This window comes from Podarcis filfolensis (genome assembly GCF_964270895.1).
Source record: "Podarcis filfolensis genome assembly, chromosome: W".
NCBI lineage: Eukaryota > Metazoa > Chordata > Lepidosauria > Squamata > Lacertidae > Podarcis > Podarcis filfolensis.
The window spans coordinates 11,660,394-11,677,705 of NC_139619.1; the positions used below are offsets into that span (position 1 = coordinate 11,660,394).

Consider the following 17,312-nt stretch of genomic DNA (forward strand, 5'->3'; position numbering starts at 1 on the left):
AGCTTAAATAACAAATAAAAAATTCGAACAATTTAAATAAAAAATAATATTCAGGAAGCTAGATTGCTTGAAATAGATTGAAATTTGGATGCATCGAACTCATTAAATCTAGAATCAGCTAGAGTTCATACCGGTGCAGACAATACTGAACTACAGTCATATTGCTAGTAGCTAAACACAACTGGCAGGGTTGATAGTTTTGGGTTTGCATTGAAGCTTACCAGTGCAGGCAATACTGAACTACGGTACTGTTGCTTGACGCTCACACATATAAACTGAGCTGCTTGCCACTGATCAATTAACTAATTTGGAGTCTTGATCGCAACTATGTCGGCTCAAGGTAACCAGGATAATGCTGCTGTTTCTGGGGGGGCACTCGGGAACCAGGAGGAGTCCCAGCCATTTATAATACCAAGTAACCCACAGGCTTTGGTGCAGTTTTTCACGGCTTTTCAGGAATTTTATAAGCAAAGCAGGTCTGCAGGCCAAGTGACACCCGTACCAGGGGCAGCAGCACCAATGACAGTCGCAACAGTGACAACAGCACCAACGGCAATTGCACCAGTGGTAGCGGCGCCAGTGGCAGCGGCGCTGGTGCCAACTGCACCAATGGCGTTTTCCCAAGAGTTCATCCCGGACACACAACCTAACGAGGTGGTACTTCCGGGTACCTCCGCGTCCACTGCTGCAGTGCTGCGTGCGGCCAAGGATGCAGCAGCCCGGCAAAAGAAGAACTCCCGCGCTCAGTCGGCCACCTCAGGCAAGTCAAAAGGGGGCCAAAGGGGTGGCAGGAGGGGCAAGGCTAGTACTCAAGGTTCCAAGGCTGCTAACCCACAAAAGGACCCAGGTGTCCCTAGTCTCTTTCAGGTTCCGCCTCCACAGGTGGCACTAGCCGAGGGCGCATCAGACTCCACTTCGGACGAGGAAGCGCAGGGACTGCAGGCGGTACAGGCGATCAGTGCACCGGATCAAGCCACGCTGGAGGTCCTCTCTGGGAAGAGGAAGGAAAAAAGGAAACACACATCGAAGAAGAGTAAGAAGAGTAGGCGGTCGGAATCGGAGGATGATTCAGGTACCTCTTCTTCTTCCGACTCCGATAGTGATGCTCCTAGGGAGGAGTATTGGGGCCATGGTGAAGACTGTGTGGGTCTTCCTTCATGGGCCCATGAAAGGAGGGCCAATTCCTACCGTAAGTCCTTTAACGGGACCCTTGAATGGAAGGACGGCGTGCTAGTGCCGGATGTTAAAACCTCCACTCACCTGTCTACAGATTTCATTGTAGGTAACCATTTATCTCAGAGAAAGAGGGACAAGATCCTTAATGGGGACTTTATTGATATGTTCAGATTGTTGCCTCCAGCTAAGCTGACAGGTAAAGGGGAAAAGAGGCGCAGCCATGGAAAATGCAGGTACAGAACACCCAGAGTCGAACGCACTTTTGAAAATTGGCTGGATGGGTTCCAGGTGTTCATGGGTGTGGTCAGCGCTGCTTACCCTAAACGGGCGACGCATTTAGTCGCCTACATGGCCCATGTTAGGAGGGCACGAGAACTAGCGGGGGATACTGCTGCTCTAAATTATGATGAAGATTTCCGCAGAAATGCTTCGCTGTTATCTTCCACACGTTGGGATCTGAGGGACCAAAACTATTGGTCAGAGCACATGCGCCCCTACGTAGACAAGAAGCCCCAGGACTCATCAAAATCCTGGAAGACCGCTGCGAGACAGAGGCGACTGTGCTGGGAATTCAATAAAGGGGTTTGTGTGCGGCCTGTCTGTAAGTACAGCCACGAGTGTGAAAAATGTTGAGAGAGTCAGAATTTACAGGGTTAAGAAGTTCTGAGTGACGCTTCACATTCCTAGAGGTGTGTTTAGAACACGGAAGTGGGAGTGGTCAGTATCTCTGAGAGAGAGAGAGAGAGACACACGCAGTTTGCGAAGCTCCGGAAAGATGAGCTGTATGTCACCGCGAGATTAACGATCTGTTGTTTTTGTACGAGATTAAAGCTACATGTAAGATAAGGAAGATACCGAGCGTCTGCCTGAGTTATTGAGCACACAAGGCTGCTTGCTTCTGACGCTGTACTTTACTCTGCTAACTGGTAGAGCTGGAAGCCCGGAGGGAGCAGAGGCGCCACGGAAGCGTGTGGACTCCAAATAGGGCAAGCTGCCAGTAAAGGTCTCAAAAGGTTATGGAAGATCAGCTGACGCTGTGAAGCAAGCCAAGTTTGTGCCGGTGTGTGCTGTGTGATCTCCTGCCAAGGAAGAGGGCAGTGGAGAAAGACGCTAAAGCCAAGCCAGCTGGGGAGCTGTGCCTTTGATCGTGAGGCAAGGAGCTCGCTGGGAGGAGCTGTGCTGTACCGGGTGCCGGGAGCTACTACTGGTCGTAAGTAAGCTGGGCCCCGGGGGAGAAGATGGCAGACAGCCATGAGTCTTGTGCAGTCCTTTTTGAAGAGGCAGACGGGAAGGAGCCCTGGGTCGAGTGGCAGGCACTGAAGAAAGTGGGAGCCAGACCAGAGGGGGCTAGTCGCCAGCCTGAGGGACGCCCAGAGGGGGCCAAGAGCTGCACAGAAGCTGGGGAACGCCCAGAGAGTCAGGGAGGGGCTGTGGGACGCCCTGGAAGCCCAAAGTGGGCTGGAGCCGTGTCAGGAAGCTGCTGCAATGCTTTGACACGCCGACGTGATGGGCAGCCGTGTGCTGGAAAGCAGCTGAAAGCTGGGAAGAGGAAAGCAGTGGCTAGCAGTTCCTCTGGAAGCTATGCACCCAGGAATTGGGGTGCAAGCCAGAAAGGCCAGTCCAAGGGTCTTGAGAGTGCCAAGGCTGTTTGGCAGGAGCTGGAGAAGGTTTGCAGAGAAACCACAGAGCTGGAAGCCAAAAGCCACGTTCCCAAGCCTCAATGCAGAGAAGCCTCTAGGAGTGCTGTTGGCAAGAGTGGGGGGGCACTGACGTCCAAAGGCAAGTTTGTAAAGTTTTCCACTCGTTGCTGTTTTGTTTGCGGTTCTCCGGAGCACCTGCGCCGAAGCTGTCCACAGCGAGACAAAGGGCAGGAAAGTCCCAAGGACATTTCCCATGGGAACCAGCCCGGGAGAAGAGGCCAGCGTGGAAAGTCCCAGGGTCGGCCGGAAGGGGAAGGAGGCGCTTATCAGATGTTTGCGTCGATGGCTGTTTTGAAAAACGCCTGTAAAGGCCCTAAGGAGGGGGGCAGAAGGAACTCTGTTGCAAAGGCAACGAAGGACAATGTGTTACGTTGGGTCATTGACTCTGCTGCAAATAGACATCTCGTGCCTGAGTCACATGGTGTCCAGTTAAAAAACTGCAGAGCTGTTTCAGCTGAGAAAACAGTGTGTTTTGCTGATGGGTCACAAAGGCTTGTAAACAAGTCTGGGAATGTTTACCTTGTTTTCCTACAGGCGCAGCTGGAAGTCTACGTGGCGCTGGGACTGAATTGTTGTCTTTTGTCTGTACCGTGTCTTTTACAGGAGGGGTACATGGTTTGTTTTGAGAACAATGTCTGTACAATTTCCAGAGGGGGGAAGCAACTGGTACGTGTTGAGAAAAATCAGAACAACCTCTTTGTTCTGAAAACAATACCTCTGAAGGAGGGAGCTGGGAAAGAAAACATGAACACTCATGTTTCATGTGCATGCGTGTGGCACAAGAGGATTGCACATGGGTCTTGTGATGACTTGCAGATGTTATCAGAATGCACCAAAGGGTGCAAGGTAAGAGAATGTGGTGCAACCCTAAATTGCAGGGCTTGTAGAAAAGCCAAGAGCAAGGGATGCAGTTATCCCAGGGTGGAGAGGGTAACCACGAAGCCTTTTGAGCTTGTGCACGCAGACCTGTTTGGGCCTATGCCTCAGCCAAGTCTGGGCAAAGCCAGGCATCTGCTGATTTTGATCGATGATTATACTAGGAACTCCTGGGCTTTTACGCTGCAATCGCAGGAGGAAGCAACGCAACTGATCAAAGATTGGGTTGCGGCGGTGGAACAGAGGTTCTCCACCAAGGTGCAAGGTTTCCAGTTTGACCGTGGTTCAGAGGTCACTGGGTCTGCTCTAAAGAGTTTCTTTCGCCAGAGGGGGATACGTCACAAGGTGACTTCGCCTCAGGAGAGTGGCGTGGCAGAGCTGAGGAGTAAGGCTCTGATCCAAGTTTCAGAAGTCCTATTGAGTGACTCTGGGTTGCCTCACAGTTTCTGGGGGGAGGCAGTAAAAACGGCCAATTTCACGATGAACAGGTGCTACAATGCAGTGGTAGGTGACACCCCATATTTCTTGCTCAACGGACAGAAGCCACAGGTGCATTTCTTCCGTTCGTTTGGTTGCAGGGCCATGGTGCCTGTACCAAAGTTGTTGCAGCAAGAGGGTGGTCCAAGGTACCAGGAAATGATCTTCTGTGGGTATGAGCCCGCGACCAAGGGGTGGAGATTTGCGTACCCAGAAGGTGATCAGACCAAGCTTCTGGTCAGTAAGCATGCTGAGTTCAAAGAGCAGCAGGAAAGTAGCGCAAGGCGCAAAGTCAGTCATGACATTGTCTCAGATTGTTTGTCTGAATCCGAATCTGAGCAGGAGGGAGAGCCAGGTAATGGTGATCTGGTCGATGAGCAGGATCAGCACCAGGGAGAGGCGTCTCCACAGGTTGTGAAAGGAGTGTCCAAGAGTGAGCCCTCATCTCCTGTTAGAGTGATGGAGAAAGCTCACAGACGGGTCAAGTCAGAGGGGGAGTCTGATGAAGAAGACGCACTTGCTGGCCCCAGTGGGTCAGGAGAAGAACCCCAGTTTGTGCCCAGGCGGTCTTCACGGGCAACAAAGGGAATTCCACCTGAGAGGTTTCGAGTCACAAATGCGTGGGTTGGTCTCGCACAGTGCGAACCAGAGATTTGTGAGGAGACTCAACAGGCAGGTGGGAAGGCGTGGGACACACAGAGGTCTGTAAAGGTGTGTTCACAAGTCCTCTCAGAATGTGATGCGAGAGGGGGTGTTGAGAGAGTCAGAACTTACAGGGTTAAGAAGTTCTGAGTGACGCTTCACATTCCTAGAGGTGTGTTTAGAACACGGAAGTGGGAGTGGTCAGTATCTCTGAGAGAGAGAGAGAGAGACACACGCAGTTTGCGAAGCTCCGGAAAGATGAGCTGTATGTCACCGCGAGATTAACGATCTGTTGTTTTTGTACGAGATTAAAGCTACATGTAAGATAAGGAAGATACCGAGCGTCTGCCTGAGTTATTGAGCACACAAGGCTGCTTGCTTCTGACGCTGTACTTTACTCTGCTAACTGGTAGAGCTGGAAGCCCGGAGGGAGCAGAGGCGCCATGGAAGCGTGTGGACTCCAAATAGGGCAAGCTGCCAGTAAAGGCCTTGGTAACCACCCAGCCACTGCCTGCATGAAAGGGAGGCAGCCCTTTCGGGGTGGGAGAGGTTCCTACAACCAGGGACCCAGGGGTGGCCATGGAGCCCCATTTGGACCTCAGGGGAACAGGCAGTAATTTCAATCTGGGCCTGGCCTTCTCCCCCATCAAGTTGACCCCATTAAAAAACCTTTTACATCTCTATCCCAACAGGACAGCAGCAGCGTATTTATGGGAAGGTTTTAGTACCGGTTTTAGGATCCCAGTAGCTTTCCCCCCCAATTCAGGTGATCCACCAAATCAAAAATCAGTGAGGGAGATGCCCGAGGTTGCCCAAAAGAAAATTAGTAAAGAAATTAAAGCAGGTAGGGTAGCTGGCCCCTTTTCAACTCCTCCAATAGAACGCCTTCACATATCCCCGTTAGGTATAGTCCCTAAGAAAGCGCCTGGTGAGTTTCGCATGATTCACAACCTTTCTTACCCAAAGGGAGGGTCCGTCAATGATGCGATACCGCAGGAACTTTGTACTGTGAGATATGCCACTTTTGACCAAGTGGTCAAGATTATTCGCAAATTCGGTAAGGGTGCGCTGCTGGCAAAATGTGACATTGAGTCGGCCTTTAGACTCCTGCCAGTTCATCCGGAAGACTTCCGGTGGCTTGGTTTCAAATTTGAAGGGGCTTATTTTGTGGACAAAGCGATGCCCATGGGTTGCTCAGTGGCCTGTGCAGCCTTTGAGGCATTCAGTACCTTCCTGGATTGGTCGCTTCGCTTTAGAACTGGCTCCGATGGCGTGTCGACCTGGACGACTTTATCCTCGTAGCTAATAGCAGGCTTAAGTGCTCAGAGCTCCTCAAAGCCTTCATATCATTAGCCGGGGAGTTGGGAGTTCCCTTAGCCGCGGACAAAACGGAGGGCCCAGCTACCACCATGGTTTACTTAGGTATTGAGTTGGACACGGTAGCTCAGGCCTCAAAACTTCCCAGAGAGAAACTGATCGCGCTTGGTGACCTCATTCGACAGCTCCTCCCCCTAAGAAAAGTTACACTTAGGCAGATACAGTCACTGCTAGGTCATTTAAATATTGCTTGTCGCGTGGTTTCCCCTGGCCATCCATTCTGCGGCCGCCTCGCGAAGCTATCAGCAGGCCTGCGTTCCCCTCATCATAGGGTTCGCCTATCTAAGGAGGTAAAATCTGACCTGGAAGTCTGGTTGAAGTTCCTGGAGAACTACAACGGTATTTCCTTGTGGCAGGAGAACTTGTTGCTGCAGGTGGACTTTCAGGTGCATTCAGATGCTTCAGGCTCCCTAGGGTTTGGCGTTTACTTTAAGGGGCAATGGTGTGCCCAACGTTGGCCTGCAGCCTGGAAGGGGGGGCCCATAACCAGAGATTTAACCTTCTTAGAATTCTTTCCGATTGTAGTGGCAGTGCACTTGTGGTCAGAGGCCTTTAGTAACCATAGGGTTTGCTTCCACACCGACAACCAGGCAGTAGTAGGAGTCCTTTCCAGGCAGGCCGCACGGTCCCCAAGAGTAGGTGCTCTTCTGCGTTCCTTCGTTCTCCGGTGTTTAGAACTTAATATCCACTTCTCCGCCAAATTTGTGCCTGGTGTTAACAATGATATCGCGGATGCCCTATCTCGTTTTCAGATGGACCGCTTCCGCTCGTTAGCACCGGACGCTCAGCCGCTACCTCAGCCGTTCCCGGAACATCTGTGGAGACTTGGGGACCAGAGTCTTGGGAACCAGAAGTGATCCAGGGAGTATTAGCCTCATTGGCGCCTTCCACATTAAGATCTTATAAGAAGGCGTGGTTGGATTTCCTAAAGTTCCGCAATAAAACCCGCGCCGCCAGTAGCAACGCCCCTCCCGTTAAGTCAGAGGTCTTATCCTACTTAGTGTACTTGAAACGCCTGGGCCGCGCCCCTAAAACCCTCAACCTACAGGCTGCGGCAATATCATTCTTTTGCAAGGCGGTATTTTCCTCCGATCCATGCCCCGATTTTGTCACACGAAAGACCCTAGAGGGCTGGCGTAGACTGCAGCCCCCAAGCCGTGATATGAGGAGGCCAATATCATTTGACATACTTTTCCAAATTCATAAAAAGCTGAGAACGGTCTGTTGGTCGAAGTATGAGGCGCGCTTATTTTCAGCGGCATACTCCATCGCCTTTTTCGGCGCAATGTGTGTGGGGGAGGTGGTTTATGAAGAGGGTCAGCGCGGCTCCTCCTGGGGTTTGCTATTAAGCGATGTTACACTTTCAAGGGAAGATCTAGTTTTACGGATACGTAGTTCCAAAACAGACCAGTACGGGAGGGGGGCTCTGGTTCGGCTCTTGGCAACCGGAGAACCAGGCCCGTGTCCAGTTAAGGACACCAGGCGCTTCTTATTTCTAAGGCCTAATTTGGCAGGGCCATTATTGATCCACGCAGATGGCATACCCCTGACGCGTCACCAGTTCACTCATGTTATGCGCTTAACACTGGCAGCATGCGGCCTTCCCCCTGCAGATTTTGCGGCTCATTCCTTTAGGATAGGAGCGGCCACCACAGCAATGCACCTGGGCCTTACGACTGAGAGGATTAAGGACTTAGGCCGCTGGAAATCGGATGCTTACAAACGCTATGTGAGAAAAAAATTATGACAATCCAACCGGGACTTGACTGACCATGGCCTGTTCTCTTAATTTCTTCCAGGAGATATGGGGGTGCGCGTCTGGATAATCGGGCACAGCATCGTACATTGGGCCAGGGTCCGCGCCATCAATTCCGGTCTCGGGCCACGCCTTGGCTTACCGACTGGCATCACTATATCCTGGGTCTCGCGGAGGGGAATGCGCTGGGCTGAGATGTTGCCCGCATTTAAGACCAGAGCCGCAGCGGAGGGCCCCCCAGGTGCGTTACTGATACAATTAGGAGAAAATGACCTAGCTTACAGAAAGGCAGTTGATTTGCAGTGGCACATATTTAGTGACTTTGAGGAGCTTAAGGCCTCTTACCCGAACGTCACAATTATTTGGGCCTCTTTGATGGAGAGGCGGGTCTGGAGAGATTGCAGGTGCCCGATAGCCATGAATAGGGCTTAGGAAAGCCTTGGATGGTGCGTAGAGTGGCGGCCCTGGGTGGGAAGGTCATTGAACACCCGGGCATTCGTTTCAACTGTGAGGCCCTCTACCGGTTTGATGGCGTGCATCTTTCGGATGCTGGAAATGATGTTTGGCTGTGGGATATAGCAAAGGGGATTAGGGATTGGTTTCAGGCATGAGAGTATTGGCGGCGAGCGGTTGCTCGTGTGGCGGTAGGCATTGGTAAGAAGGGGTTAAGAGGATGTGTGTGGGGGAGGAACGCCATCACCTCCCCCCAGTGAGCGAAGGGTGGTTCGTTAAAGGACTCCGGGGGGCGTGGCCCTGTCCGCAGCCTATGGAGGTGTGGGCCAAAGGCACGCCCCAGAGCGGTGACCCGGGGGAGCTCCTAGTCAACGTGCCTCAGCAGGAGACTCCCCCGATATAATGTTAACCCTTCCCCATGTCTCCAGCAAATGGGCTGGAGCCGGATAGTCGCTAGGACCAATGCCTAAGCCAATGCCTCTCATTCCTGAATTCAATAAAGTTGTGGCCTAATTCGCCCAATTAACCTTAAATTATGGTGTCTCATGTCTTTATTTATCCTGGTGGGGGGCGGGAACTCGCCACGCAACTGTGGTTACGTCTGCAATTCCTTCCTTGGCCAGGAGAGCCTGCATTTCATTTGAGCAGTACTCACCTCCATTGTCGCTCATTAACACAGCTGGAGCTCTCTGGAATTTATTCTTGACCATGGCAATGTATTCCTGGAGCTTCTCCACTGTTTCACTCTTCTCTTTGAGGAAATATACAACACAAAATCTCGAAAAGTCATCCAGAAATATTAAAATATATCTATTCTTTCCCAGTGAGGGAACATTCATGGGTCCACATATGTCAGTGTGCACTATATCAAGCACTTTGTTGCTTCTTTGCTCTGCACAACGTGGAAATGAAGGTTTTACAGCCTTCTCAGTAATACAGCTTACACACTTTGCTGGAGCTTTGTTGCTCTGCTTTACCTGCAAACCTCTTACAAAATCTCTTTTCTGTAGATCCAGAATGACGTTGGTATCTCTATTTCGAAGCCTTCTGTGCCATAGGTCCAGATCTGCCTCATCCTTCTGGCTGGAATGTGCCACATTTGCAGACTGGTTCTCTGAAAGATCAAGCTCATATACACCATTGATTAGCTTTGCTTGAGCAACCACTTTGCCATTTTTAGTCACCTTGCATTCTCCATTTCCAAATGTGATCTGGAAACCTTTCTTGTCCAATGTGGACACGCTGATTAAATTGCAGCTCAGCTCTGGTACGTATAAAACTCTAGAGATTGTGTTCTCAATGCATTCATTGTTTATATTGCATTTCAGACTCATGGAACCTGCACCTTTTGCTTTAACAATGTTGCCATCTGCAACCTCAATTTCAGATCCTTCTTCATCATTTATCTCATTTATCTTATTAAAAGAGTCCTTTTTATATGAAAAGTGCGAACTGGCATCTGAATCTAAAATCCATTTATTACGTTTATTTTCACGATTCTGGACAGCTAAATTCCTTTCTTGCAGTAACCATGTGCATTCACATTCCCCCTTCTTTTCCCCTTTTGGGTGAAATGGGTGGGGTTTCTTTGCTTTAGGAGCCCTGCAATTCTTTGCAATGTGTCCTTCTTTGTTACAATTGAAACAAATCACTTTCTTAGGCATCTCTTTCGACTTTGTAAATTGCCTAGATGCATAACCACTGTCCATGCTTCTAGCATTTCTCACTGGAGATTCAGCTCTATCTCTGCATTCTTCTTTTAAACAACCAATCAAGTCTTTAAAAGTCAGACCTTGTCTATGGTCCATCAAACTGACAAAAGGGCTAAAGCGTGGTCCAAGTGATGATAACAAAAATGCTATCTTTGTATCTTCATTAAAAGCTTTGGGAGTCAGATCAATTCTTTGAATAATCTCAGTAAATTTGTTGATGTGCTCTGTGAATTCCTCTTTTGAATTCATCCTCAATCTGGTTAATTTACACACCAAGTTTCTGAAGCAGTTTATGCTAGATTCTCCATACACGCGCTCAATATCTCTTAAGATTTGAGATGCATCATCTGTACTATTTATTAATGATAGCTGCTCATCATGAAGTCCACTCAAAATTATGTGTCTAGCTTCGCTGTTCATGCATTTCCAAGCACTTATCTTGGCTAAATCTCCCTCAGACGATCCCGTAGGTTGAGGGTTTAAAGCTTCCAAAATGACACAGCACCACCACCTTTGGAATTTGACAAATCAAAAAAGAAGATACCACCGCAAGAACTTGACGAGCTCTTGGGAGCGGCTGGAGGAAACTAAAATAATCACACCATGTCTCTGCAATTATTAAGTTGGAACATTTGCGGTTTGAATTCGCCAGAGAAGAGGAGGAAAGTATTTCATATATTGAAAAAGGACCAATTGGATCTAATTTGCTTGCAGGAAACTCATGTGGTAAGGCTCCATAGGAAAGTTCTCATTAATAAAAGATTGGGTCAAGAATTTATTTCATCGGACAAAGTCAAAAAGAGAGGAGTTGTTATATATGCTAAAGAGAGCCTATCACCGAAATTTGTTTTTAAAGATGAACAAGGAAGGTTTATCGCAATTGAGATTCCACTACAAGGTGAAAAATATTTGATTTTAGGAGTATATGCACCAAATGAGGGGAAATCTGAATTTTTTAAGAAATTGCATGAGACATTGTTGGACTATATGGACTATAACATCATTTTGATGGGAGATATGAATGGAGTGGTATCTACCAACATGGATAAGTCGCAAAGACAGGTGGTAACTAAAGATGGAAGACTACCAAAGACTTTTTTTGAATTGACTGACAATATGGATTTGATTGACACTTGGAGAACTAAGAACCCCCTTGGAAGAGAGGGAACATTCTTCTCTGAAGCCAATATGACATGGACAAGAATTGATCAAATATGGATAACTAGAGGACTGGCACCTAAGATTCGAAAAGTGGAAATCTGCCCCAAAACTTGCTCCGACCACAATGCAATAAAGATGGAGATGAAACTAATGCCAATCGGCTCTTTCAGATGGAGGATGAATGACGCCCTGTTTAGAAATCAGGAGGTGATTAAGAAGGCCCAAAAAACATTGAGAGACTATTTCGAGATAAATTTAAACACTACGGTGGAAAAAAGAACAATCTGGGACGCAGGCAAAGCGGTCATGAGAGGGTTTTTGATTCAACAGAATGCAATAAAGAAGAGAACTCAAAATGAGAAAAAAGATAAAATTTTGGAAAAAATAAAAGAAGGAGAGAAGAGATTAAGAGCGAAACCAAAATCCCAAGAGATCCTGAGAGAAATTAAGTTACATCAAGTACAATATATGAGAATGATAAATCAGGAAGTGGAATGGAAAATTAAACAGATGATACAAAAGTCCTTTGAATCGGCTAATAAATGTGGGAAATTGCTTGCATGGCAGATGAAGAAAAGACAGAAACTAAATACCATAACAAATTTGGAGGTAAATGGAAAGATTATACAGAACCCATTGGAAATTAGAAACTGCTTCCAGAGATTTTTCAAACAACTTTATACACAAGGGCCACAGAAAGAGGTCGAGTTAGACCAATTTCTGAGGAAAAATGGATTACAAAAAATCTCTCAAGAAAAGAGGATAATGTTGAGTGATAAAATTACAGAACAGGAAGTGGAGGGCGCCATTCGGAATATGCAGCTGGGTAAATCTCCAGGACCAGACGGCTTAACCTCCAAATACTATAGAGTTTTGAAAGACTGGTTAATCCGACCACTAATGGAGGTGTGCAATGAGATACTAGAGGGGAAAAAGGCGCCGGAGTCGTGGCAGGAAGCTTATATTACACTTATACCAAAAACTGAGTCTGAAAAGACGCAACTTAAGAACTACCGCCCCATATCCCTGCTAAATGTGGATTACAAAATATTTGCGGACATTTTGGCAAATAGATTAAAGAAAGTACTATTGGAAGAGATTCATAAGGACCAAGCAGGCTTTCTCCCGGGTAGACACTTGTCGGACAATACGAGGAACATAATTAACATTTTGGAGAAGTTGCAAGTGAATATAAACACCAAAGCAGTTTTAATTTTTATAGATGCGGAGAAAGCCTTCGACAACATTTCTTGGAGTTTTATGAAGAAAAATCTTCAGGGGATGGGGGTGGGTCAAGGGTTTGAAAATGGTATAAGTGCAATTTACTCAGAACAAAAAGCCAAATTAATTGTGAATAATATGGTGACAGAGGGATTTAAGATAGAGAAAGGCACACGACAAGGCTGCCCAATTTCCCCATTGTTATTCATCACAGTCCTGGAGGTATTATTGAATATGATTAGAAGGGACCATTTGATAAAAGGCATTCAGGTCGGAGCTAAGCAATATAAATTGAAAGCCTTTGCAGATGACCTAGTTTTAACGTTACAGGAGCCAGAATCTAGTTCGAAAAGAGTTTTGGAAGTGATTCAAGAATTTGGGCAGATGGCTGGTTTTAAGCTGAATAAATCTAAAACTAAAGTTCTTGAGAAAAATCTAACACCGATTGAGAAAGACAGGTTTCAGAAGGAGACAGGCCTTACAATAGTAAAGAAGGTTAAATATTTGGGGGTTAATATGACTGCTAAGAATCTAAACTTGTTTAAAGATAACTATGAGAAATGTTGGCTAGAAGTGAAGAAAGATCTAGAGATATGGTCAAACTTGAAGCTTTCCTTGTTGGGTAGAATTGCGGCTATAAAGATGAATGTATTGCCAAGGATGTTATTTCTGTTCCAATCTTTGCAAATTGTGGACAAGATGGACTGTTTCAAGAAGTGGCAGAAGGATATTTCTAGATTTGTCTGGCAGGGCAAGAAGCCCAGAATAAAATTTAAAATACTAACTGATGTTAAAGAAAGAGGTGGTTTCGCCCTGCGAGACCTGAAACTCTATTATGAATCGGCCGCATTTTGTTGGCTGAAAGAATGGCTGCTTCTTGAAAACACAGACATTTTGGATTTAGAAGGTTTTAACAATGTTTTTGGGTGGCATGCATATTTGTGGTATGACAAGGTTAAAGCTCATAAGGCATTTAAAAATCATATTGTCAGGAAAGCATTGTTTAATGTCTGGTTAAGATATAAAGACTTATTGGAGAATAAAACCCCAAGGTGGTTGTCACCAATGGAAGCAAAGGCACTGAAAAAGTCCAATATGGAGGCCAAATGGCCGAAATATTGGGAAATATTGGAACAGGAAGGAGATAAATTGAAACTGCAGAGTTTTGAGAAATTAAAAGATAAGGTGCGAGATTGGCTGCACTATTTTCAAATAAGAGAAGCCTATAACTTGGATAAAAAAATAGGTTTCCAGGTGGAAAAATCTAAATTGGAAACTGAGCTGTTAGAATCCAAAACTAAAACACTTTCAAGAATGTATAACTTGCTGCTAAAATGGAATACGCAGGATGAAACGGTTAAATCTGCTATGATTAAATGGGCACAAGATGTTGGTCATAACATTATGTTTGCTGACTGGGAACAGTTGTGGACCACAGGTATGAAATTTACGGCATGTAACGCCCTAAGAGAGAATATTATGAAAATGATATACAGGTGGTACATGACACCAGTCAAGCTTGCAAAAATCTACCATTTGCCTGACAATAAATGTTGGAAGTGTAAAGAAAGTGAAGGAACATTCTTTCACCTTTGGTGGACATGCCCAAAGATTAAGGCTTTCTGGGAGATGATATATAATGAAATGAAAAAAATATTTAAATATACATTCCTTAAGAAGCCAGAGGCCTTTCTCTTGGGCATGGTGGGCCAATTGGTGCCAAAGAAAGACAGAAATTTCTTTATGTATGCAACAACAGCAGCAAGAATTCTTATCGCAAAGTATTGGAAGACACAAGAGCTACCCACCCTGGAAGAATGGCAGATGAAGCTGATAGACTATATGGAACTGGCGGAAATGACTGGCAGAATCCGAGACCTGGGAGAAGAGTTGGTGGAAGAAGACTGGAAGAAATTCAAAGACTATCTTCAGAAATACTATAAAATTAATGAGTGTTAAAATTGTGCTTGGATTGGTAATAAGTGGTAATTAGTGATAAAAGTTATTAAGATTATGCAAAAAAGTATTGATAATTGGTTGAAAATATGGACATAGTATATGTTATGGTATAAAGTTTAAACATTTGATAAAGGGTAAGAATTTGCTGAATTAAATATTTGAATGGGAATACAAAAAGGGGAAGGTGTGAGGAGGTCAAGAACATAAGCATATGAAATTGAGGTTATTGGAAAAATGGATTGGTTTTATTTTTTCTTTGTTTAAATTTAATCTTTTTTAATTAGTTGTGTTTTTCTTTCTGTATTTTTTTCTCTTTTGTGTGTTTCTTTTTTTTGTAATCTATGGTTTTTATTCTGTGAATTTCTACTTTTCTTTTTTGTAAAACTTCAATAAAAATCTTATGAAAAAAAAATAAATAAAGCTTCCAAAATGTGCTTATAATCTAAACATGCTATCAAGCGCTGCTTCCAGTGTATGAAATTGTGTTCATTCAGCACAGGCATTCCTAGCTTTGCATCACTATCAAAAGCTGCTCTAGCCATCTTAAAATCCAACATTTCAAAATTCTTCAAAATTTCAAAATTTCTCAAAATTTTAAAATCAAAATCTCAAAAATCTCAAAATGCAAAACAATTCTTCACTGCCTTGGGTCACTGTGAACTCTGAGGGAAGGGGGGGGGTTGCTTAATCCCCACTGCACAATGGAACAAAGGACCATGTGCTTACCAGGAAGTTAACTCAGAAAAATACTACTCAGCTCAAAATCACAATCCAATGCAATCCTTCAAAAATACGCAAAAATATGCAATACTGGGGCCAATAACCCTTTGTGGGAATGTTCAGGGGTGCAGGAGAGGATGTATTGTGAGATTATATCCTAATCCAACTTGTGCTAACAAGTTTCCAAAATATCAGCAGAGTTTATAAACATTCCCCCTTTAAGTTCGCAACGGTAACGTGTTTGGAGACCTTTTTCTGGCAGCTTCGCTTGCCCCATTTGGAGCCCACACGCTTCCGCTGCGTGTGTCTGCTTCCTCCGGGCTTCCAGCTCCAGTTAGCAGAGATTAGCACAGCGTCAGAAGCAAGCCTCTGTGTGCAGCAATAAATCAGGCAGACGCTCGGTGTCTTCCTTATCTTACAAGTAGCTTTAATCTCGTACAGATCAACAGATCGTTAATCCCGGTGACAGCGCACTCATCTCGTGTGCGGCTAGACTCACATTGCGTGTGTCTCTCTCTCTCTCTCTCAGAGATACTGACCACTCCCAGTGTTCTAAACCCGCCTCCAAGAATGTGAAGCGTCACTCAGAACTTCTTAACCCTGTAAGTTCTGACTCTCTCAATACCCCCTCTCGCATCACATTCTGAGAGGACTTGTGAACACACCTTTACAGACCTCTGTGTGTCCCACACCTTCCCACCTGCCTGTTGAGTCTCCTCACAAATCTCTGGTTCGCACTGTGCGAGACCAACCCACGCATTTGTGACTCGAAACCTCTCAGGTGGAATTCCCTTTGTTGCCCGTGAAGACCGCCTGGGCACAAACTGGGGTTCTTCTCCTGACCCACTGGGGCCAGCAAGTGCGTCTTCTTCATCAGACTCCCCCTCTGACTTGACCCGTCTGTGAGCTTTCTCCATCACTCTAACAGGAGATGAGGGCTCACTCTTGGACACTCCTTTCACAACCTGTGGAGACGCCTCCCCCTGGTGCTGATCCTGCTCATCGACCAGATCACCATTACCTGGCTCCCCCTCCTCCTCAGATTCGGACAAACAATCTGAGACAATGTCATGGCTGACTTTGCGCCTTGAGCTACTTTCCTGCTGCTCTTTGAACTCAGCATGCTTACTGACCAGAAGCTTGGTCTGATCACCTTCTGGGTACGCAAATCTCCACCCCTTGGTCGCGGGTTCATACCCACAGTAGATCATTTCCTGGTACCTTGGACCACCCTCTTGCTGCAACCACTTTGGTACAGGCACCATGGCCCTGCAACCAAACGAACGGAAGAAATGCACCTGCGGCTTCTGTCCGTTGAGCAAGAAATATGGGGTGTCACCTACCACTGCATTGTAGCACCTGTTCATCGTGAAATTGGCCGTTTTTACTGCCTCCCCCCAGAAACTGTGAGGCAACCCAGAGTCACTCAATAGGACCTCTGAAACTTGAACCAGAGCCTTACTCCTCAGCTCTGCCACGCCACTCTCCTGAGGCGAAGTCACCTTGTGACGTATCCCCCTCTGGCGAAAGAAACTCTTTAGAGCAGACCCAGTGACCTCTGAACCACGGTCAAACTTGAATCCCTGCACCTTGGTGGAGAACCTCTGTTCCACCTGCGCAACCCAATCTTTGATCAGTTGCGTTGCTTCCTCCTGCGATGTCAGCGAAAAAGCCCAGGAGTTCCGAGTAAAATCATCGATCAAAATCAGCAAAAACTTGGCTTTGCCCAGACTTGGCTGAGGCATAGGCCCAAACAGGTCTGCGTGCACAAGCTCAAAAGGCTTTGTGGTTACCCTCTCCACCCTGGGATAACTGTATCCCTTGTTCTTGGCTTTCCTGCAAGCCCTGCAATTTAGGGTTTCACCACATTCTCTTACCTTGCACCCTTTGGTGCATTCTGGTAACATCTGCAAGTCATCACAAGACCCATGTGCAATCCTCTTGTGCCACACGCATGCACATGAAACATGAGTGTGAATGTTTGCTTTCCCAGTTTTCCCAACATTCCCCACTCCTTTTTCCTCCAGTGGAGTTGTTTTCAGAACAAAGAGGTTGTTCTGATTTTTCTCAACACGTACCAGT

General features: G+C 46.4%; 1 protein-coding gene across 1 annotated transcript; it reads left to right on the forward strand.

The window, feature by feature from the left end:
* Positions 1–372: 372 nt before the first annotated feature.
* Positions 373–6,103, forward strand: LOC310753696 (uncharacterized protein). Its single transcript, XM_083595053.1, has 2 exons — positions 373–1,804; positions 5,358–6,103. The coding sequence occupies exons 1-2, from the start codon at positions 520–522 to the stop codon at positions 5,486–5,488; spliced, it is 1,416 nt and encodes a 471-aa protein (XP_083451179.1). The 5' UTR covers positions 373–519; the 3' UTR covers positions 5,489–6,103.
* Positions 6,104–17,312: the final 11,209 nt, after the last annotated feature.

What these genes read in the sequence shown, in the direction of transcription:
- LOC310753696 (XM_083595053.1), top strand. Translation starts at nt 520, where the DNA reads ATGACAGTCGCAACAGTGACAACAGCACCAACGGCAATTGCACCAGTG. An exon ending in CAGCCACGAGTGTGAAAAAT is followed by an intron (nt 1,805 to 5,357) that starts GTTGAGAGAGTC and finishes CTGCCAGTAAAG; the next exon opens with GCCTTGGTAACCACCCAGCC.